The sequence below is a fragment of the Etheostoma spectabile genome, chromosome 12, assembly GCF_008692095.1.
Source record: "Etheostoma spectabile isolate EspeVRDwgs_2016 chromosome 12, UIUC_Espe_1.0, whole genome shotgun sequence".
NCBI classification, from domain to species: domain Eukaryota; kingdom Metazoa; phylum Chordata; class Actinopteri; order Perciformes; family Percidae; genus Etheostoma; species Etheostoma spectabile.
Window position 1 is genome coordinate 33,110,626 of NC_045744.1, and position 23,536 is coordinate 33,134,161.

Genomic DNA, 23,536 nt, shown 5'->3' on the forward strand with positions numbered 1-23,536 from the left:
ACCCAACAGGACATTAGCTGCATTAAAATGAATGTATAAATTATGGAGATTTTGACTAATTGCAGGTTACTTTACAAACCCCTCCTACAGATTTAACCCTATTGACTTCAAAACTGGTCAGTATAATCTAAAGCCCTTGGTAAAGCTAAATTGCGAAACCTTTGCACTTGTGTCCCACGGTGTTGGCGAGGATAGATGTCAAATTACCATAACGCTGCAAAACAGGTAGTTGTTTATTTCTTCAGTGTTTCCCACAGATTAGAAAGCAATTTTTGGTGGGGGATGATTGTCATTACGCAATCATTTACATAAAGCCTAGTATACAAGGTAGATGGAAAGAAATAGAAATTGTTAGCAAATAATCACAAATTTAATACAGGAATTTATTTTACCTTATAATTATTACTTAGGTAACCTACCTTTTGAAGTAAAAATAAATTCTACAAAAGTTGGGAAAAGATCAATAAAGAATTCCCAAAGAAGGATGGCTTTCCCAGGGCCAGGCCAGCTTAGCTCACCCTGTCACTTCTCCCCTTTCTACCTGTCTGTGCACTGTGTGCAGTGCTGCTGCACATGAGGAATGATTGGAGGAGCTGCTCTTCTGCTTCTCACAAAAGTGTGTGTGTGTGTGTGTGTGTGTGTGTGTGTGTGTTGTGTGTGTGTGTGTGTGTGTGTGTGTGTGTGTGTGTGTGTGTGTGTGTGTGGTGTGGTGTGTGTGTGTGTGTGTGTGTGTGTGTGTGTGTGTGGGTGTGTGTGTTGTGTGTGTGTGTGTGTGTGTGTGTGTGTGTGTGTGTGTGTGTGTGTGTGTGTGTGTCAGAATGACGGAGGAGAGCTGGGAAAAGAAATGCAGCTGAAAGAATGCGTGTTTGAAATAGCGTTAAAACAAATATACAACGATAATAATAAAACGAAACGCAATGTGTGGCTGCCAGTGTTGATTGTGTGTCGCACCGTCATAAATTAGTCTGTGTGGGAAACACTGAACTTGAGTGTACATTGTCCACTCTGCCCCAAATTGTTTAACCCTTAAATAGAGAACAGGCCTAAGAGCATGTATAAGTCAATAATGAGTTATAGTCATAGCGCCACCTACTGGCAACAGGAATTAAGCCCTGCTGAAAATCATTCGATTTACCTGAAATTTACATGATGTGGTTTAAACATGATATACAGCCAAATGACGTATAGTATGCTCTCTGGCGCCACATAGTGGACACAGGAAGTGGTGCACAATTTGAAATATGTAATTTCCAACTCTATATGACTATATAGAGGTAATTAAGGGGTATCTACTTTTTTTTGTGTCTAAATGACTGACCTTTCCAACCATCACAACTCTAGTTTTGGTTAAAATAAATGCATAGTTTAACAATTTATGTGTGAAAATATGTTACCTCAGCGTAGGCAACCTCAGAGCCTGGTTTGTTGCTGCCGGTTACAGCGTTCACAATTAATACTGGACCAATTTCAAAGGTTGTTGTTCCCATCAGTCACATACATGCAAAAACATAGGAAAATCGGTTTCCATGTTGAAAAAAACAGTAGTTACCCTTTAAATCTAAATCTTGCGTGCAGTGTTCAAAGTCCACGGCAATACACGGCATGTGGATTGAGCATGTGTTTATGAATTATGGAGCCCTAACTTGTGCATTCTTTTTTGTTTTCAAGCTGCTGGCCAACGTAGTGATTTATGTTTGTGCCATCACTGTGGGCGTCATGTCATACTACATGGCTGACCGGAAGCATCGGAAGGCCTTTCTGGAGGCGAGACAGTCACTGGAAGTCAAACTCAACCTGGAGGAGCAGAGTCAGCAACAGGTCAGAAGGAAAATAATACAACATTCTCGTGTTTATACGTGTGAGTTTAAGGAGAAATTAACCCCAAAGTTTTGTCTGAAGTGCCTCTACCCTTAAAATTCAAAAAATGCGTCTGTGAGAAATGTATCAATATGGGCAGCGTTTGGAAGGGGGAAGCCATGCCAACTCACCCCTATGTGACCTATCCAATTCTATGTAGTTGCAGAGTCAGGGGGTGTTTTTTTTTTTTTTTTTACAAGCTGGAAGGGGGGTAGGTGGGCCTGATGATAAAAGCTGGCAGCATATACATCATTTCTCATCAGATCAGGGTTTTTCCTTGCCCAGAATGAGCCTTTGGGGGGACCCCAAAGTCCACTTTAATTAAGATAACATTGAAAGTTGAAAGATAAGATCATTTTTAATCGGGCTCGGCGCCCGTCAGCAGTGGGTCCTTGCTGTGCTGCCGGTCCCAGATCAGCAGGGTACAGCCTGACTCTGCAAATGGAGATCCCTTTAGTGCTAGCTTCACAGCAGAGCGTTCAGTTCCAGTCAAAACAATGCACCTTGGCGTTCTTTTCAGCGCCAGCCGCATGTGTAAATCATAGCAGCTGTGGATGAGAGAGAGATGGCCGCTGAAAATCAGACGTTTTGGTGCTGGTTATAAACCTTCCTACAAAAAGCAAAATTCAATTGAAATAGTTTCAACCAGTAGGGGCAATTGCTATGTATATTTATAACAGAAAACGTAGAATTCAAATACATTGCACTAAAATGTCAACATTTGGACCTGACTCCATCAACAACACTAAATACCCACATGCATTGTTTTTCAGCTGAACAACTGAGCAACAAGTGCAAACAACTAGCAATATATATATACATTTTTTTCTTTTAAGATTATTTTTTGGGCTTTTCCGCCTTTATGTGATAGGACAGTAGGGAAATGGGAGAGAAAAGGGGAAGACATGCAAAATATTGTCATAGGTCGGATTCGAACTCTGGACCTCTGCATTGATGCAACAACCTCTCAGTATTTGTGTTCCTGCTGTACACACTGAGCCAACCCAGCCACAACAACTAGCAATTTTATTATTATTATTATTATTATTATTATTATTATTATTATTATTATTATTATTATTATAGTCCTCTGGGAAAAAAGGTAGGGGTGGTGATGGTGGGCATTAAAAAAGGTTAATCAGCAGGTTTTGGCAGAAACACTAGCGCGTTCCAGTGTTACCCACAGGTTGAGAATTGACTTGTTGTGTTGGTGGAGGATGTGACGGTGCGGTTTTTGATGGCTGGGTTCAGTAATAAACTAGTCGAACAATTTATTGAAAACAATGCCTACATAACATTAACAGATAATTTAGAAAGAAATAACTATGTACATACCAGACTAGATGATATACTGTAAATACAGAAGTGTATCCTTTGATGTGCTTTGTCAATAAAATCTGGTTGGTTTTAAATAACTTTTATGGTTCAGCAGCTGAACTGATTACTTGAAACCAAAATGTTATATGTGCTAACAACTTAAAGGAGAATTCCGGTTGATTCCAACACGTAGCTCTGTTGTTTGTACGTTTGGAGTGCTGTCAGTAAAGAGGAAAATGAAAACAATCGGTGCTGGCTACACCGTGTTATCCTCCTGCTTGAGTTAGAACCCAACAGGTGTAAAAAGGGCAAGTTTTAAATGTGTTTTTAGCCTCTAAACATGTTCATAATGTCATTACAAGTGCCCCCTATGTGAAAGTCAATGTCAATATTAACCCCTAGATTTTAACCCCTAAATTGGTAATGGTTGGCTTGACATATTGAGTCAAGGGACCCAAGGGATCTACTTTTGTTTCATGAAAACTTAAAAAGTTAGAAGCCATCCAGGCCTTTATGTCATCAAGGCACTTGAGCAGTGGACTGAGAGAGTTGCTCTTAGGGCCACATAGATCTGGCTGTCGTCAGGAAGCGTGGCATTCTATTCCACTGCTATGCTAAGTATGGAGCCAGGCGGAAGCAGAGAGAGAAGAGAAGTGGACCTAAAACTGAGCCCTGTGGGACCCCACACTGAGTCACCATATCTAACACAGAATAGAATAGAATAGAATAGAATGCCTTTATTGTCATTATACACAAGTCACGGTACTTGTGCAACGAGATTAAAGCAATCCCTTTGCAGCGTTGACACAAAAAAATATAAGAATATAACAGTATAAAATATCAAAAATATAAAGTCAAAGATATAAAGTGTAGTGACTGTCAAGTATACATATATAAATCAGCTTGAATAAGCATAGGTAAGTGTTAACACTCAATAAATAATATTGCACAGTGATGGAATGAAATGATTATGTACTAATATTAAGTAAATAAATATTGCACAGTAATGGAAAGGTTAATGTATTAAATATTGCACTGTATGAAATGAAATTGCACAGATTCCAGTGTCCTATGAGGTATTATATAACAGTAACAGTATAACAATAATATTGCACAGTTGGACGGAATGAAGAAGACAGTCCGGGGGCCGGGGGGGGGCTGTGGAGTGGAGTCAGTGCATATGTGAGTTCAGGGTCGTTATGGCCTTCGGGAAGAAACTGTTCTTGAGTCTGTTGGTCCGTGCTCTGATGCACCTGTAGCGCCTTCCTGAGGGCAACAGGTCAAACAGATCAGAGCCGGGGTGGGAGCTGTCCTTTATGATGTTCTCTGCTCTGCTGAGGCAGCGGGAGGTGTAGATGTCCGTCAGGGAGGGGAGAGGGCAGCCGGTGATCTTCTGTGCTGACCTTACAACCCTCTGCAGCCTCTCCCTGTCTGCCACGGTGCAGCTGCCGTACCAGACTGTGATGCAGTAGGTCAGCAGGCTCTCGATGGATGAGCGCTAGAAGGTCAGCAGCAAGTTGGAGTCCAGGTCGTACTTCCTGAGGACCCTCAGGAAGTGTAGTCGCTGCTGGGCCTTCTTGATGACCGCTGTGATGTTGGCTGACCAGGAGATGTCAGCTGAGATGAGGACACCAAGAAACCGGAAGGTGTGGACCCTCTCCACACACTCGCCGTTGATGTACAGGGGGGCTAGGTCGGTGCTCTTCTTCCTGAAGTCGACGATGATCTCCTTGGTTTTCTTGGTGTTCAGAGACAGGTTGTTCTCCGAACACCAAGCTGCCAAGTTCAGGACTTCCTCTCTGTAGGCTGCCTCGTCTCCCTTTGAGATGAGTCCGACCACTGTGGTGTCGTCAGCAAACTTGACGATGAGGTTGTTGTTGTGGGTCGGACTGCAGTCGTGGGTGTAGAGGCAGTACAGGAGGGGGCTCAGCACGCAGCCCTGTGGGGAGCCAGTACTCAACATACGAGTGGAGGAGAGGTGGGGGCCCAGTCTCACCGTCTGCGGCCGATTGGTGAAAAAGTCCTTTATCCAGGCCCAAGTGAGAGGGGGGAGGCCTAGAGTGACTAGTTTGGATATGAGAATGTCCGGGATGATTGTGTTAAAGGCGGAGCTGTAATCCACAAAGAGCATCCGGACGTAGCTCTGCTGCTGCTCCAGGTGGCTCAGTGCAGAGTGGAGAGCTACTGCGATGGCATCCTCTGTGGATCTGTTTGTGCGGTAGGCAAACTGATAGGGGTCCAGATCTGGGGGGAGGTAGTCCTTGATGTGTTGGAGAACAAGTCTCTCGAAGCACTTCATGATTACCGGGGTGAGGGCCACAGGACGGTAATCATTTAGGCTGGTGATGAAAAAAAGAAAGTGCAACCTTCCAAATAGGACCTGAACCAGCTGAGAGCTACGCCCTTGATGCCTACCCACTGCTTCACACTGTGTCAAATGCAGCAGTTGGATCAAGAAGCACCAAAATCCCAGGAGTCAGTAGCTAAAAATATATAATTAAATGCCTTTTTAAAAGAGCTGTTTTGGTGCTTCAAGAGTGTTGTGTTCTTCCAAAAAGGCCATTAGTTGACTGTAGACCAACTTTTCAAGTATTTTAGATAGGAAAGGTAGTTTAGATATAGGCCTGAAATCTGCTAGATCTGCAGGATTGGGTCCAGGTTTCTTTAATTAGAGGTTGTACTACTGCATGTTTAAAATTTCCAAGGACCACACCTGAGGAAAGGCTACTATTAACAACTGCAAAAAAAGATGGACACATAGGGAAAACATCCTTAAAAAGTTGAGGAGGGACAGTGGAAGTGACCAACAATCTTCTGTAGTGCAGACTGAGTAACAGGTTCAAACTTTACAAAAACAGCAGAGCAGACAACAAAGATGGAGGAATCATAAGTAGAAGGTAACATTTTAGCCCCAACAGAATGACCTTCTCAGTAAAAAAAAGTGAAGAAATTGTTCACACACAGCATGAGAGGCGTCAACACAGGTAGTTGGTTGGCCATTAACAACAGAGTCAATAGTTTTAAACAGCAGACATGGTGCTGTTCCTGATATGATATAAACATATGGTTTAGAAACAGCACCATGTCTTAAAGCAACCATGGGCTTAGTGGCCAACAGTGGAACTGCACCCCGCTGGCCCAGAAAGACTTTTCCCATAGGCTTTGCATGGTGAAAGAAACTTCTATATTTCAGCGGATAATTGTTTTTGGAGTACCAGCCCGAGCGCTTAAAGGGTCCTTTTTTAACATTTTTAACTTTCACTAGTAGCCAAATCCAGAGTTATTAACCTAGGCGTTATGAACGTGCATAATGAACGTGAGCAGACCCGTGGGAATGCGCCCGCCAACGTTGGCCTGCACTGCGCAAGCTCATATGACGGTTCTCCTGAGGTCCTTAGCTGTAATGGATATAGCTTATGGCTGTAATTCACTTCATGTGTTCTATTAATACATCCATGGTATTATAGTTATGATACATCCAAAAGATGTATGTATGTATGTATGTATGTATGTATGTATGTTATAAAGCATACACACCATACCTCAACCTGGCCACCTATAACTTAGTTGCGCACTTGATCTCTGCACAAACTTTGCGGAAAGTTCAGACCTGAAAGCGCGCCAATAAAAATGGCAGTTAAAGACGGTGTTCCCGCAAAGAAATCAAAGTATAGTTGTAAATTTCAACAGTGTTGGAATTTGGAACAATTTAAATGCATCTTACCTCATCATATCTACAACCTCCACACTTTTTGTAAGGTGTGTCGCATTGATTTTAATGTAGTGCACGGCTGGGAAAATGACATTACCCAGCACATTAAAACACAGCGGCACCATTACACACAAGAGGCAGATGAGGGCACACAGTCGATTTCATCCTTCAAAATAAACCACAACAGTTTGGCTTCAAAGTACACTTTGTCCAAGAGGGTACAGAGCAGAACATTTCCAAAAAAAAGTGAGCACATATTCATGTTTACAAAACATACTGATGTTAACCAAAGAGAGACAGGCATTGATGCTCAAGGAAAGATGAAAAATGATTAAGGATCCTAATTTAACAATCTGAAACGCAAGTATCACGCGCCAAATGCAAGTAGCTTTGTGGGCGGATCTCGCTGTTGCTGTTATACCGGTGGGATAAATGACTCTTGCGCCAGACGCAAATCTAAAATGGGTTGGTCTGAAGTAGCTGCATTACTCATAGGTGTGGTTCGGGCGTAACATGCAATAAACAAATCGTTTTTATTTTCTGAAGACGGGTAGGTTCGACAGTAAGTACAGTGCATGGACTGGTCGTCTGTAAGGTAGGCTATAGGGTTGTGCCGATGGACGATATCATATCATCGCCACCATTGTAATGCCACCCCCTCTGCGCCTCAGCTTGTACACAGTGGTCTTGAGCGAGAGAGAAAAGGCGTTAACGTGGAACGCTATCACACTTTCCTTTATCCCCTCAGTGGACTAACTTTGTGGATCCTACTGTGTGCGTGCATCAATAAGTAAGTATGTCTGACAATGTTATGTAAGATTTATGAATGTACGTTAGCAACAGGAGGCTAATTCACGAGGGTGCTGTTTTATGTAAATGGTCTGTTCATATACAGTCCCTGACAAAAGTCTTGTCGCTTATCTATTTTGTAGAAACACCTGCTATTAACCTGACTTTTAATTAATCAATTGGTGTAAGAAATAGCTAAAACCCTCCCAAATGATGTTCAATGCACTGAAATAAATTAGTTTCACTAAAAAAAGATTTATTATTTAAACAAGACAGAAAGGTCAAATTTTGGCAAGACAAAAGTTTTGTCGCCTACACATACATTGAACAAATTTACTGCAAATACTAAAATATGTCAGCAAATTAAATAGTGGTGCTGTATGAAGTCCTCAGGAATAGCTAGGAAAGCAGTCTTGCTGCCTCCCAGAGTTCATCAATATTCGTTGGTTTGGTCTTCCATGCTTCCTCTTTCATCCTACCCCACATATGCTCAATGATGTTCATGTCTGGTGACTGGGCCGGACAATCCTGGACCATCTTGATCTTCTCCTTGAGGAACTTTGAAGTGGAGATGGAAGTATGCAATGGAGCACCATCCTGCTGGATAATTTGGCCTCTTTTATGGTTGGGAATATAAGAGGTAGCTAAGATTTCTTGGTATTTGAGACTATTGATGTTGCCTTCCACCCTGCAGATCTCTCACACACCCCATACTGGATGTAACCCAGACCATGATTTTTCCGCCACCAAACTTCACTGTTTTCTGGGTGAATCTTGGATCCATGCGGGCTCCAGTAGGTCTCCTGCAATATTTGCTGCAACTGTGGTGTAATTCAACAGAAGATTCATCTGAAAAATCCACTTTCTTCCACTTCTCCAGCGTCCATCCTTTTAGCAGGCTGTGGGCCTTGGCAAATGCCACACGGTTTTTTCAATTGTCTTTTGTTTAGTGCTGGCTTCTGGGCACTGATTCGACCATGGAGGCCATTTCGAGACAGTATCCGACAAACCGTTCTGGTTGACGCAGGGACTTCAGGGGACCAGGTCTGGTGGAGCTCTGCTGCAGTAGAAAATGGGCTGGCCTTGGATTTTCGAGCCAACAAACGGTCCTATCGAGCAGTTGTCTTGCGGGGTCTGCCTGACCTGGGCTTGTCAAAAACATCTCCAGTGTCTTCAAATGTTTTTTTAATCCTCTGTCCTTGACGCTGAGACACATTGAAGGTGTCTGCCACATCAGCAGTGGATCTGGTCTTCAGCCTCTTGATAATCAAGACTTTAGTCTCAGGGTGAATCTTAGGCATGTTTGCAGATGTCTAGTTGCAGTTGATGTGAAGGTCTAGTGTACTGGGGTTGTTTTTATACACACCTGAGACCTAATTGATCCATTATTAGTCACAGGTGAATTTCATATGACAAGGCGACAACACTTATGTCTTTGCAAAAATTGACTCAATGGGCTTTACCAAGCTGTGAATATTAGAATACTTTTTGACAGTTTCTTTTTGCACTGAAACATTATTACAAAAGCTGTTGGGATTAAAATGAGCCATTTCTTGTAAATAAATCTTGATTAGAAATATATTTCAGAGGCACTTCAGGTCAATTTGTACACAAGCGACAAGACTTTCGTCAGGGACTGTATAGCGCTTTTTTAGTCTTAACTAATCAAAGCGCTTTTACATAGTACGGGAACCATTCACCATTAACACACTGTGGCCGAGGCTGCCGTACAAGGTGCCACCTGCTCATCAGATAAACAATCTTACACACACTCACACTCCAATGTTGCAACATTGGGGGCAACTTGGGGTTTTGTGTCTTGCCCAAGGACACTTCGACATGGGACTGCAGGGATCGAACCACCAACCTTCCGATTGGCATTACCACTGAGCCACAGCCGCCCATGTGCGAGCTAATATTGCGCATCTGTTAATGCGCACTGCAAGAGTTATGATTCTGTTTATTGAATGTGTTATTCAGTGCAAATATAACAGATAATGTGGTTTAATCTCAGTAATGATGGTATATTAGGGTATTTTTTTTCAAGGCTTTTCCATTTTTATTAAAGTGACAGTGGATAGACATGAAGAGGGAGAGAGATGTGGGATGACATGCAGCAAAGGGACGCAGGTCGGATTCAAACCCGGGGCGCTGCAGTACTCAGCCAAAATGGGGCGCACGCTCTTACTGGGTGAGCTAGAGGACGCCCCGCTATATTAGGTTATCACTGTGGCTCTGTTAAACACATTTTATTTCTCTGATTCATGGCTTCGTCCTAGGCACTCCCTCTCTTCAGCCATTCTCTAGCTCACTCGTTGTGCTTGCAGGCACACATTAAGCCTCTGTCTATCTGCCATTTCAACCAGTTAACAGTTTGTAACCTAGAGATAAAACGGATTAAGGATCCTTTTATTTCTATAGTTTGTAGCTGACTTTACAAGCTGACCTCTCTATTGGCTGCTGAAACAGGTGACATCCCTTACTTTCTTAAACCAGCCTCTGCGAAATGGTTTGATATTGCATTTACATAAAAATATATATATATATTTTATGATTTAAATTTTTTTATTTTTAGCATTTGTCTTTTTAAAATGAAAAGTCAAGTGGAGGTTGCAATTTCGAGATTAGAAATTGCATTTTCTTTTTCTTTTTTTAAAGATTATTTTTGGGGCATTTCTGCCTTTTTAATTTTTGACGGGACAGCTAGGTGAGAAAGGGGAGAGAGAGGGGAAGGACATGCGGAAAACTGCCACAGGTCGGACTCGACCCCCAGGCCTCTGCACCGAGGCACAAACCCTGAAGTACATGTGCACCTGCTCCGACACTGATCCAACCTGGCCACTAGAAATTGCATTTTAATTTTACTTGTGACCCATGTATTGTAAAACATAAATGGAAATTAGGCTTTATTGATTATATTGCCTTTACATTTGAAAAATGTTGTCCACTTTAGATCATCTCTTTGAAAATGTCAAATTGTTTTAAAATCATAAAATTGCATAATCATTTTAATATAGTCATAGAACGCCAATACAAGTTGCAAATGAAAATTGGATAATTACATTTTAATTCATACTCAAACACATTTGTGGAAAATTATGATGCAATTATGGAATTACATTTTCAAATTCACATTATCATTTTGAATAAGTCCACTATAGGCTTCCATACTCCAAGAGAGTACAGTGCTAAAAAAAATTTTTTTGTTTCACATGTCACTACTATTGTCGTTTTAAAATGTTCAATATTTATTACATATCTATTTTGTAATTGTTTTTTAATTATGTAACTGTTTCCACTACTGGTGAGTATTCTATAATGTTGACATGTTAAAATAAAGGAGTTAATGTTTAAGTATTATAGTTCTATTTATTTTTTTACACACCGTGGTATCAAGTATTGAGTACTTTTGGTATTGTGACATCCCTGCTACCAACAAAAGGCACAAAATAAGCTTTTTGCTAACAATGCAGTAAACACTGTAAACAAACACACTAATGTAATGGTTGGTGTTAGCTTGTTGATGCTACATAGGCCTTAGCTTTGGTTGATAATACATTAACAAGTGGATTTTTTTTTTAAACTACTCACAGGGCATTGTCATTATTTCCATCACTTTAAAAACCAAAGATTCCCTATAACTTCTGAACTGTCTGGCGGTGCTCCCTGTCTGAGAATATAAACAAAGTGATGTGGCTGTGCCAGAGGGCAAATTGATGATGTTATGGTGGCAAAAAAATGAACACAAAATTGGATGATATGGAGATTTAATTTGATTTAACTTTACTAATGATGGGCTTATCCAGCCACAGCTGCATTAATGCAACAACAGCAAAAAAAAAAAAACTTCATTTAGGCTCTTTCTCCAGAGGGGCACTCAGCCAATCAAGGCAAACGGGCTATTGCCCGGGCAACAATAGCCCTTACCTGTGCACGTCCCTGGCAGGCAGTCAGTCAGCAGGCCACAATGTGTTATTGTGCAATGCCGTCCCAACTCTCCTGCCCTCCTGAAGGTGTATTATTAAAACTCATCCTGGAGGCGTTACATTTGACTGAACCTTTAAGGTAAACGAGGGTATTGCGGGTGCCATAAATATGCTAAAGCCTAGTTCAGCCTGTCACTCTCTCTGGGAAGTATGCTAAAGTCTGGCTGGCCCACCAACCTCCGAAAGGAGACAGTCCCAAGACAAAACATTTCCTTATCATGCAGCTGTCTACACTCGTATCTATAGAGAGAAACATAATTATACATGAACAAGTTTGGTTATGAGAGACTGGCTGAATATTCTCGTCCCCTGACCTGTGACCTATGAATGACCTGATGCTGTCTAAGCTGTCCCTTTACTCTCATCATACCACACTTGGTGTTCCTGCAAATTCCACCACAGATATGATGGTGTCACTGCGTAACAAACCTAGGGAAAAACTTGAATATTCTGTTACATAGACTGAAGAATGCTTTTTATGGTCAAAATCCACTGTAGCATAGTGGGTAGCATCAAAGTGATGGGCCCTGTAGAAAGGCATTTCTATGTCAGCTGTGTATGATGTCCCTGTGTATCTTTCTTTGTCATCTACAGGAACGTCTGCTACTCTCCATCCTTCCAAAGCACATAGCAGATGAGATGCTTCAGGACATGAAGAAGGAGCCCAGTCAGAAAGAGATGCAGCAGTTCAACACCATGTATATGTACAGGCACGAAAACGTCAGGTAACTGATTATCTCTGTAGGCTTTTGACATTGAGGGTGCTGTATGTCTGACCTGAACAATTTAGTTTTTAGCCTACATTAATATTTAACATTATTTTGTCTAGTTGATTTTTTTGATTGTTTATGCAGCAAGGGTATTCTCAAAGTGGTGTCTAGCTATGTACAAGATCCTTGAGAGGGTTCCAGAGGCTCCCAGCAAAGTCAGAGACACCATAAATTCTTAAATCCAAGCCATTAATGTTAAGTGAACCGAGTACTAAGTAGTTTTCTGTTATCAGAAGTCTGATAGATGGCAGAGAAGGGCACGCCCTCTGAGGAAACTTTTTTTTGTATTGTAGATTTGGTAGCTCATCAGTCACAACAAGCCTAAACATAAAGGGCCCTATCTTGCACCTGGCGCAGCGCAAAGCCCGACACAAGTGTCACTGCTAGATTAAGACCGACACAGTTGTCAATTTCCCGTCCAGCGCCCGCGTTGTTTAAATAGAAAATGCTCCTGCGCCCATCTGTGCGCCTATGCACACGCTGGTCTTACAGAGAGGTGTGTTCAGGTGCAATCTTGGCGTATTGCTATCTTGACACAGCAGTGATCACGCCAAGGCCTAAAGAGCTGTTAATGATAAACAAGATAACAAGATGTTGGTGTTGAGATAATTCAGCTACTTAAAAGATAGGGTTACGATTTTTCAAGTCCGTCTTAAAACAGTAGTCAGGTGCCTATATGAACACTAAAACACTGTAATCGTTCATACTGGAGATTTATTCTTGATGTGCTTTCCAAGATAAAGTTTGTAATGTATTTTTGCATAGAGAGAGGGTTGTGGATTTTTTTCTGGTCAGTATTAACAGAAGGAATGAAGCTTCATCATCCAATAAAGGATGAATGCAAACCCTTACAGTCTCATAGGTTGTTCAGACCTGACATAAACATGCATCTTTGTTCATCCGATCACAAGTTGACAGTTCTAAATTTGTCAGTTCACACCTGTCATTAGTCTCCAAATGCGTCTTGAGTGGCCCTTTGGTATTGGATCTCACTTTCCCGCTTTATATTCAAATAAACGTGCAAGATTTCTGTTTTCATAAACAGAAATACATATTTAAATGACAAATCAGTTGTTGTGTGTTTAGATAACTGCTGTTTCTCACCCAAATCATTTATTATTACAGAAACGTGTGTAAAACGGGCTTACTACAGTCTATTTCTGTGGGCCGATGGGTGTACTTTTCTCTGACGCCAGTATGTGGGTAATATGTTTGTAAATTTAAGGTTATTTTCTACGGTGCCCAGGGACTCCATATTGCAGACACGACCACTTTTGCCAGGCAACAGTGGCTCACAGAGCTTTAGACAGCCAGGGATAAGAGCATGAGGGGCGGGTGTCAGATCTATACAGAGCACCGGAACAAAACAACTGACACATCACCAATAGTATGATAATAACATCCAAAACACAGGATTCAGTCTCAGTGCTTTCTACAACATGAAAAAATACAACATGGCCAAAATAGCATACATACATCTACCAGATGTTGTGGACACAGCCTGCGAATGAGTATGTATTTCCACATAAGCAAAGGATGTCAGTAGGCAGCAGGCGTTCCTTCAGTTTGGTCCAGGACACATTCCCCTACACGTTGCTAAAGAATGTTGCCATAGACTACTTCGGAATGTGATCTGAGTGATCAGATTGCAATGCGTCCTGGGTGCTTCACACCTGTACTTAGAGCTGTCCACTTGTGATTGGATCACTCCGGATGGATGTTAATACTAGGCCTGAATGGGGCCCATAACACTAGCAATTAGACCCTTCCCCTGGAATGAGTAGTTAGGCACACAAATTTGACATGGCTTGTTTAAGCTGAATTAAAAAGTTCTGTAGTGTCAACACCTGAAGCTGTGAAAAGATTAAATCAAAGTTTATCTTATCTCCGCCACCTGATGCTATTGGATTATTATCCAATAAATATTCAGCATCACTCTGCTGCCTCCTGTGTTGGCTGCTCTCGATTTCAGTGGGGTTCCCCAACCTGGCTGCTACGTAACAAGGATGCTGACTTAGCCCAATGGAGTGCAGCCAGTCAACATTTAAGATTCCAGTTTTCCAAAAAGTGACAGGCTTGTCGCAGATTCCAACAATATAGTGCTGCAACTAACTATTCTTTCCATTATTGATAATCTGTTGATTATTTCTTGATTGACCGATTAGTTGTTTTGTCTATAAAATGTCAGAAAATTGTGAAAAGTTGGTCCAATTTTTACCAAAGCCCAAGAGGGCGTCCTCAAATGTGTTTTGTCTACAACTCAAAGATATTTAGTTACTGTCAAAGAGAAGTGATGAAACTAGAAAATATTCACATTTAAGGAGCTGGATTTAAAGAAAAAGTACAATTTTCATTAAAAAAAAAGACTTAAATCGATGAAACAATTATCAAAAATAATTGCTGATTAATTTAATAGTTGACAACTAATCGATTAATCTTTGCAGCTCTATAATAATATCACTGTGCAAGAAGGTTACTGTTATGTGACTGAACAGCAGGATATCAGTACTAATGTTCCATCTTGTATCTGTCTCTTGTTGTCCAGTATTTTGTTTGCAGACATCGTAGGCTTCACACAGCTATCATCGTCCTGCAGCGCTCAGGAGCTGGTCAAACTGCTCAATGAGCTCTTTGCTCGCTTTGACAAACTGGCTGCAGTGAGTTTCACACTGTTTCCCCACAACAATGATCTAATGACATTTACATCAAAATACAAGAAATGATCAAATATTCTTACTGTTATTAGACACAGACATAATATCTTTTATTTGAATAATTTATCAACTACCTGAACTGGACTGAGTACGAAGAACTCAGCAGGGGCTGGCATTGTGATTGTGCTAGAGAGAGTCCGACAGAGCAGATAAGAAAAGGTGGATGACAATGAAAAAAATAGTATTTATTTGAACTACCTTTTACTGTTTTTGACAACTATACTGCATGTTGACACACACAGACAGTGTTTAATGACAGCGGTTCTTTCTCGTTTGGTTTAATTTTTGTTAATGAATTTATCACTTCAGCTGAGGCATTTTTTCCAACAGGCTTAGCGGCTTGATATTTATAAACGTTAAAGTATAGATTTAATTAGTGGGGGGGTCTTGCCGGCAGTAATGTTATAGTGTTGGAAGTTAACACACAGCCCTTAACGTTACAAAACCAGACCGGTGCCTTATACGATATAGTGCCAGGCTTTTGTGTCAGCAAAAAAAATGTCTTTTTATTGAGTTTCATCTTAACAAAATGCTCTGAGTGAATTCAAGCTAGGCTTTTATTGTAAAAGGTAGACACAGAAGATGTGAAGCCAGCATCGTGCCAGCATTTATTTTCCGAACCTTCATTATGCGGTTATTTAGTTTCAATCATATTTATTCATATTTATTGTTTTCCAAACTGCTCCAGATCCCAAACACTAAGTTTATTGGGTACCCAGCAATAAACCCCACCAAGTGTGAAGTAGAACAGACAAACGGTTCTCAAGATAGTCAAAAGACAACAACACATATTTCAATGGCAAGCCTATTTCGTTATCACAGAACAATTACGGTTGTGAGTAGAATTGGAAAAGCTGAAAATCCGCGCAGGGAGGTTGGCCGGGATGGTGGATGGGTCAAACAACACAGGACTTTCATCCTGGAGACCGAGGATTGTGTCTTGCCGTTCCTTTCCGTGTTTTTCTCTTTCTAACCATAACTTTCCTGTTGTTGTGGCTGGCATGTGACGTTTCGTTTCACCGTTGTTGCGTGCCACAGAGACTGCGTATTGTGTTCCTGCACCCGGGGATCTTGTGTGTGGCGGTCCGTCCTGTTGTTGTGGCCGGCGTGTGGTGTTTCATTTTCCCGTTGTTTCGTGTCCCTGCGCCTGGGATTGCATCTCGTGTGTGATGGTCCATCCCATTTTTTGGCCGGCGTGTGGCGTTTATTTCCCCGTTGTTGCGTCCCCCAGTGACCGTGGATCGTGACCTGCATGTAGCGGTTTGTCCCACTGTTGTTGCGTCCCCCAGTGACCGTATCGTGACCTGCATGTAGCGTTTCGTCCCACTGTTGTTTGCGTCCCCCAGTGACTGTGGATCGTGACCTGCATGTAGCGGTTCGTCCCACTGTTGTTGCGTCCCCCAGTGACCGTGGATCGTGACCTGCATGTAGCGGTTCGTCCCACTGTTGTTGCGTCCCCCAGTGACCGTGGATCGTGACTTGCATGTAGTGGTTCGTCCCACTGTTGTGGCCGGCGTGTGGCGTTTCATTTCCCCGTTGTTGCGTCCCCCAGAGACCGTGGATTGGGTTTTAGAGCGAGTTGTTGTCACCGTCCCGCGTGTGGCATTTGATTTCCCGGATGTTGTGTCCCTCAGAGCAGCCCAGTGTCATGGCAGTTTTTTTTTCATTGGACCAGTTTTTTCGGTCCAATCTGAGTTTTCCAAAACAACCTATGAACGTACACATTCCACCAAAACAAGTTTGTCTGCGGCTCCGTGGCTCCGTCCAGCACTTAGCACAGCCCAAGACAATTGTGATTGGTTTAAAAAAAATGCCAGTAAACCAGAGCATATAGAGGAAGGTCTGCCAATGCAAGACTAGGTATCTGCTGACACAGAATACTGATTAGATATCAGTGCTCTCTTTTTCCCAAATGTAAAATTAATAAACTTGTGTGGAAAAGATGAATACATATATTTCCATGTGTAAAGTTATATGAAGCTTTAAACACCCTTCCATCAACATTTGGGAAATGGGCTTATAGATAAGGGTGGCACCTAAATCATGGTGGCAGCTGTCTTTGTGTTCCTGCTTATCACATCCATTTCCCGCTTTTAGTTAATGTTTTGTTTGTTTCCCTGACCTCCTGTTTAATTTTGTTAACTCACGCTGTGTTTCGGGTCACTTGTCTTCCCTTTTTTGTCTGCCTTCCCGCCTATGTGATTACCCTCCCTTCCCTAATGTGTTGTCACTTGTGTATAATCGTCTTCCCCTGTCACAGTGTATATTTCTACTCACCTTGTGGCCTCTGTCATTTGCTAGATTTTTGTAGTACCTTGTGTGTCTCAATCTCCAGCGTTAGTTGACAATTAAGGGTGGTATTTAACCTATACTCTCCTCCCAGTCAATGCTGACAATCATGGCACCACATGGAAGAAAAATTTCAAGTCTTTAGAAAGAAAGTAATTTCTTCACCCAAAACAAGATCAGGGCTACAAGACAATTGGTAAAGCATTGCTAATCAGTCTAAATACAGCGGCAAAAGTCATTCAAAAATTCAAAAAAGATAGACTTGTGGAACGCACTCTGAGACGTCCAAGCCTTACTTTGAAGCTAATAACTCGAGATCAGCATTTTGAGCGTGTTTGGGGCGGCTGTGGCTCAGTGGTAGAGCGGTTGCCTGCCAATCGGAAGGTTGGTGGTTCGATCCCCGCCCCTGCAGTCATTGTCGAAGTGTCCTTGGGCAAGACACTGAACCCCGAGTTGCCCCCGGTGCTGCGCATCGGAGTGTGAATGTGTGTGAATGTTTATCTGATGAGCAGGTGGCACCTTGTACGGCAGCCCCGGCCACAGTGTATGAATGTGTGTGAATGGTGAATGTTTCCTGTAGATGTAAAAGCGCTTTGAGCAGTTGTTAAGACTGGAAAAGCGCTATATAAATACAGCACATTTACATTTACATTTGTTAGTTCATCACATTTAGCTGAAGTTTTAGAAAGCCAAGCTGGTGTGACTGTTTCACTTGAAACGATATGACGTGGGCTGCATACACAGGAGTGGGATGCAAGGGTGTCGTCCACAAAAGAAACCACTGCTAAAGCCCATGCACATAAAAGCCTGTTAAACATTTGCCAGGGCAAAAGTGAAGAATATTGGTACCCATACTTTGGTCAGATGAGACAAGGGTTAATCTGTTTGAAACCGATGCAGCTAAACTGTATGGCGACGCAAGGGGGATGTGAACAACAAAAAATGCATTGTATTCACAGTAAAGTATGGTGGTGGCATTGCTCCTCTGTGAGGTTGTATGAGTGCTGCTGGTGTCGGGGATTGCACTTCATTGAGGGCATCACGAATCCACAGATGTTCTGCAAAATAGAGAATAAAAGAGCCGATGCTACCATCTCTCCACACCCTGGGTTGCTGTGCACTCTCTCAACATGGTAATGACCCAAAACATACATCCAAGGCCACTGCTGCATTTCTGAGGAAGAACAGGGTGAAAGTGATTCAGTGGCTAAGTATGTCACCGGACCTCAACCCAATAGAACACCTAGTTCTGAAAAGACTGGTTGTGCGTCATTCTCCATCCAGCATCCAGGCTCTGAAAGAGCTCATTCTTTAAGAATGGAGAAAGATAGACGTGACAGTATGTCACCAACTTGTTTACTCCATTGTCCAGAAGAGTTGGTGCTGTCCTTAAAAATCATGGAAGCCATACAAAATATTAGATTTGACAGAAGTTGTTGTGTGTTGCTGTGGCTAGTCCACACAGCATTCTGGGATGGGAGAAAATTTTGCTCTGGTTTATTGGCATTTCTTTGAACCTGTTGAGTTATGTTATAACTGTTGTTGCAGCTAATGTTGTGTTCAGAGGAATAAGTTGGTGATGGAGATGAATCATTTTTTAGCCGTTCTTGGCATATTTATTTCACGCTGCGGACACATCAGCCTCACGGTCAGACAGCTTCTCTCGGAACTACGGAAAAACAACTGGAACAAACAATGACGCAAACGCGCCCTCTATAGCTTGCACAATAGCGCTTCCTTGTGGTATAAACATTTACACAATATGGAATAGTACAGCATCATATTACCTAATCTACAACTGAGGACATAATGAACATATTTTAACAAAACCAATCATTGTTTTGGGCGGTGCTAAGCTCCACACTGAGCCACTGCAAAGTTCGGTAAGCGTCGGTAAGGAACTTGTTTTGGTGGAACGTGTTGTTGTAGTCTAATGAGCTCTCTCAGTTTACCACGCAGAGATCTGTGGAGCAGTTAAGCATAGTTTAAAATTCCAACACAAAGAAAGCAGAAGGAATGGATAACGGCGAAAAACAAGCATCTGGCATAATTTACTGCAGCACCGGAGCAATGCCCGAAGTGGAACGTTGTGGATATAGGGGTTGGTACCTTGGTAACGCTTCTGACTGCACCACTCCTCCTACCACCAACAACACCTAAGAAATCGGTGTCCCGCTTTTGGCTGCTACCAAGGACCTCAATGTAAAAACAAAAACAAAAGAAGGAAGGGGTAAGCCCTGTCTTGTTCCCCTTCCAAGAGCAAATAATCAGGAATTAACCCGTTAGTTGCACTGCAGCCTCTGAATGCTTATTCAGAACCTGAATCCACTTAAAGAAAATGCTGCCAAACCCATACATTTCCAAAATAAATGTGTCATGTCATAACGAACTCATTTTCGGCATCAAACGAAATAGCAGCTATAGGGGATTGTCCATCAGCTACAGACCATGCAATATTAATTAATAACATTTTGTATGGCCTCTGAGTTTTTGTTCCCTGCACATTCTGATGCTCAGGTTGGTTCAGCACTGTCAGCCAAGGTTATTTCACATTCTGCCTCAGTGGCTAGTGAGTGTTGTGTAACATTGGTTAGATGCCTGCCGCTGCTCGGTTAAGTGCACTAACTTTACCCGGGCTGGGCGTGCTCCACTCGTAGAACACTAAGTGCTTGCAAGGTCAACATTGCTAACTGACAAAACTAGCGTGATTACTCACCGAGGGGTGCAATGTTTTCTGCATGCTTCAGTGCAGGAAACATCAGGCGTCCCTGATAGCCTCCGTGAGTAATCCCGCTAGCTGCGTCCACACATGGCTCTCATCTTCATGAATGTATTAGCTCTCAGATCAGATCAGTGTGGACTGGAGCATGTGAAGGCATCTCGCAGGTGAGAGCTGCCTAGCTACCGATGTCATACAGTTGACACTGTGTGTTTTCGAAAGGAACTCTGGGAGATGAGGTCTCTGAGGCCCGCCTGCAATTACATCTTGCCCCCAAAGCTACCGCTAGAAACAACATAACTCAAATCTTGCAGACTACAACTTGCCGGTGACTTTTTGCCTTTTGATATTCTTGTCTTCCGCAATGGTTCTCCTCCAAACTTTCTTAATGCTAGGCCTAAAAACAATTACAAAAAAATGTCAAAGGTCATTCCTTCTTTAATTTCTATAACTGCTGAAAAAGAATGATGTAGATATCTCAGTCTAATCTTCTAATCAATCGCTCTCTCTAAACATTATCTACCCTGTCAGAAATATCACCAACTGAGGATCAAGATCCTTGGAGACTGCTACTACTGTATCTGTGGGCTGCCAGACTACAGAGAGGACCACGCTGCATGCTCTATCATGATGGGTCTGGCCATGGTGGAGGCCATCTCGTGAGTACTAGATAACTGGATGAAGCTGGCCTGTTTTAAAGATCAGTCGGTGTCAGCTATGTTTTGATGTGATCCAGAGGGTTAGTCACTTTGTCCACAGTTTGGAATTGATCACTCTGGTGGGCTATTATTGACTCGCTGTGAACCACAGAAGTTCAAATCGATTCTAATGAAACATTTTGGTCAGACTCCATACAAGTGTGTATGAAAGGATTTACTTTACTTTTGATGTGCCTAAATAGGGCTCGAAAGTTTGGGCACACCAGGTAAAAATTTGTATTACTGTGCATAAAGAAGCCAAGAAAAGATGGAAAAAATCTCCAAAAGGCATCAAATGACAGATTAGACATCCGTATAATATGACACAAAAAGTTAGATTTTATTTCCATCATTTACACTTTCAAAATAACAGAAAACCAAAAAATGTCATCTGCAAAAGTTTGGGCACCCTGCAGAGTTAATACCTTGTACCCCCCCCCCCCCCCCCCCCCCCTTGGCAAATATCACAGCTTGGAAACGCTTCTTGTAGCCAGCCAAGAGTCTTTTGATTCTTGTTTTAGGTATTTTCACCCATTCTTCCTTACTTACTTACTATTTTAAGTTTCAGTTTTCTAGACAACTGGTTAGAAGAACCCATGGTGCTGACTGTTGTGGCAAGGCCAGATGAGTCTGGGCATTTAAAACCTTAAGATTGACATCACCTGGTCTTTCCAGACGATGATTGGAAAGCTGAGACCTGACAGTGTCATGGATTGTTCTCAAAGGGGTTGGTGCATGCTAGAAACTCTGCAGGGTGCCCAAATGTTTGCAGACGCCATCTTTTTGTTTTCAGACTTTCGAGCTCAACTGTATATTAGTGACAGTGTTTTCCATAGGTTGAGAATGTATTTGTAGCGTCATGGTAGATGTGGCTTTCTTCTATTTTTTTTTTCAAAAACAGGTATGTCCGGGAGAAAACTCAGACAGATGTTGACATGCGGGTTGGAGTGCACAGTGGTACAGTCCTGGGGGGAGTGCTGGGTCAGAAACGCTGGCAGTACGACGTCTGGTCCACAGATGTCACTGTAGCCAACAAAATGGAGGCTGGGGGATACCAGGGTAAGAACATTCTAATCTAGTTGGAACCTTACTTTTGGTCACGTTTTTAAAAAGGTTACTTGAATCCACTGTTGGAGCAATGTGTGCACTATTATAACATTTTTAAAATGATGTCCACAACGCTATTCTAAACGGACTAGTATTACCAGGGGACCTTGTGTGATTTAAAATTACCCAACCACGTCTGTGTTTCAAGCTGTATTTTACTCCGGATACTGACATAATTCAAAAAATATGTCGAGGCTCTATCAGAATTTTCATCTATAATTGCCAATCCTTAGCACAGAGATGCCGATTCGCACAGATTATTATTCTGACACAACCTGTGTTTGTCGAAATACGGTAATTTGCTAGGAAGGCAGTGCATTTCCTGGTTCTCTCTTTAGTCCACCTCCGTTGCCACTCTACTCTAAGAAGAGTCATAAGTTCCTTCCTAAAGATGCCGCGGTGTTCTGCCAACCAGTTTTTCTCATCGTTGTTTGCCCACTCTCCCCTGAACTGCCGCTTAAAAAGTTGGAGTTACTTTCTCAGCTGTTTGATCTTTTTATTTGTGTACTGGCCTTTGTCCGGTCTTAAGTTTTGGATATATCTACGCCGGCCTCGGGGCTCTGTTACTGGCGCGAGCTACGAGCATGCATGGAGACGTTATGCTTTGTGGAGCACCAGAGGGTGTACAAACAAAATAATATGGAATAAGCAAGAAGTAGTAGAGAAGAAGAGAGTGAAATTTAAGGAAAGCAGGCTGCCTGGTAAACACATCCATTATAAACACTGACGTACCACAAAAACATTACAATTATCTACTCTAATCAGTAACGTGGCTGTCGTTTGTCTTCAATTTGAAATGACAGCGTGCCTGTAACACTGTTTTTTTTCATGAAGCTGTTTTTTTCCCCTATATCTCATGTTTTCCACACTCTCCAGCAAAAGGTTTCTTCTTTTTTGCCCAACAGGCATTTAATGGGCATGCACCATGCGCTCAGGCCCTGTTTGTGGAACTCCTCCACCAGTTCTACTCAAATGTCATGAAAAATGAGAATATACTGCCACAACTTAACATTTCCACTCTGTGTTGCACTTAAGTCCCAAATGTTTACACTGTGTTCATTAGGTAGAATGTTTCAATTTATCACTCTGTATAGGAGCATCAAGATGACTAAATGCACACAGCAACATTATACCACATATTCAAATTATTAGGAATGATCATGTCATAAGGACTATTCACGGCTCAATGAAATCCACAGAAGCACTTTCTGTAGATTTCATGTAGTTGTTAGATCAATGATTTGTAGATTAATCACCTTTGTATGTGTGGAACAGTCGCGTCCACATCTCACACAGCACCATGGAGTGTCTTCATGGTGAGTTTGATGCTGAGCCAGGGAACGGAGGTGACCGCTGTGACTACCTGAGGGAGAGGGGCATCGAGACTTACCTAGTGGTTGTTCCTAAAGGACCTGTGGGGAAGAATGGCATCAATGGTGTAGTGAGTCAACCCTGCCACACACCCACACTGCAAATATTTGGAAATTCAAATGTTGGTGTCTCATTCAGCCAGAAAAATGTTACATTTAACATCACATTGGAAAACATTCTTGTTACTCAAAGCTATATTTGAATTGA

At 42.1% G+C, this 23,536-nt stretch overlaps 1 protein-coding gene across 1 annotated transcript in view; it reads left to right on the forward strand.

Moving 5' to 3' along the window:
- adcy3a (adenylate cyclase 3a) overlaps window positions 1-23,536 on the forward strand; it is a 64,272-nt gene that overhangs the window by 3,634 nt on the left and 37,102 nt on the right. The window contains 6 exon segments of the mRNA XM_032532004.1: window positions 1,669-1,818; window positions 12,256-12,386; window positions 14,977-15,088; window positions 20,685-20,812; window positions 21,753-21,929; window positions 23,234-23,399. Of these exon segments, the coding sequence (XP_032387895.1) occupies window positions 1,669-1,818; window positions 12,256-12,386; window positions 14,977-15,088; window positions 20,685-20,812; window positions 21,753-21,929; window positions 23,234-23,399 (864 nt within the window).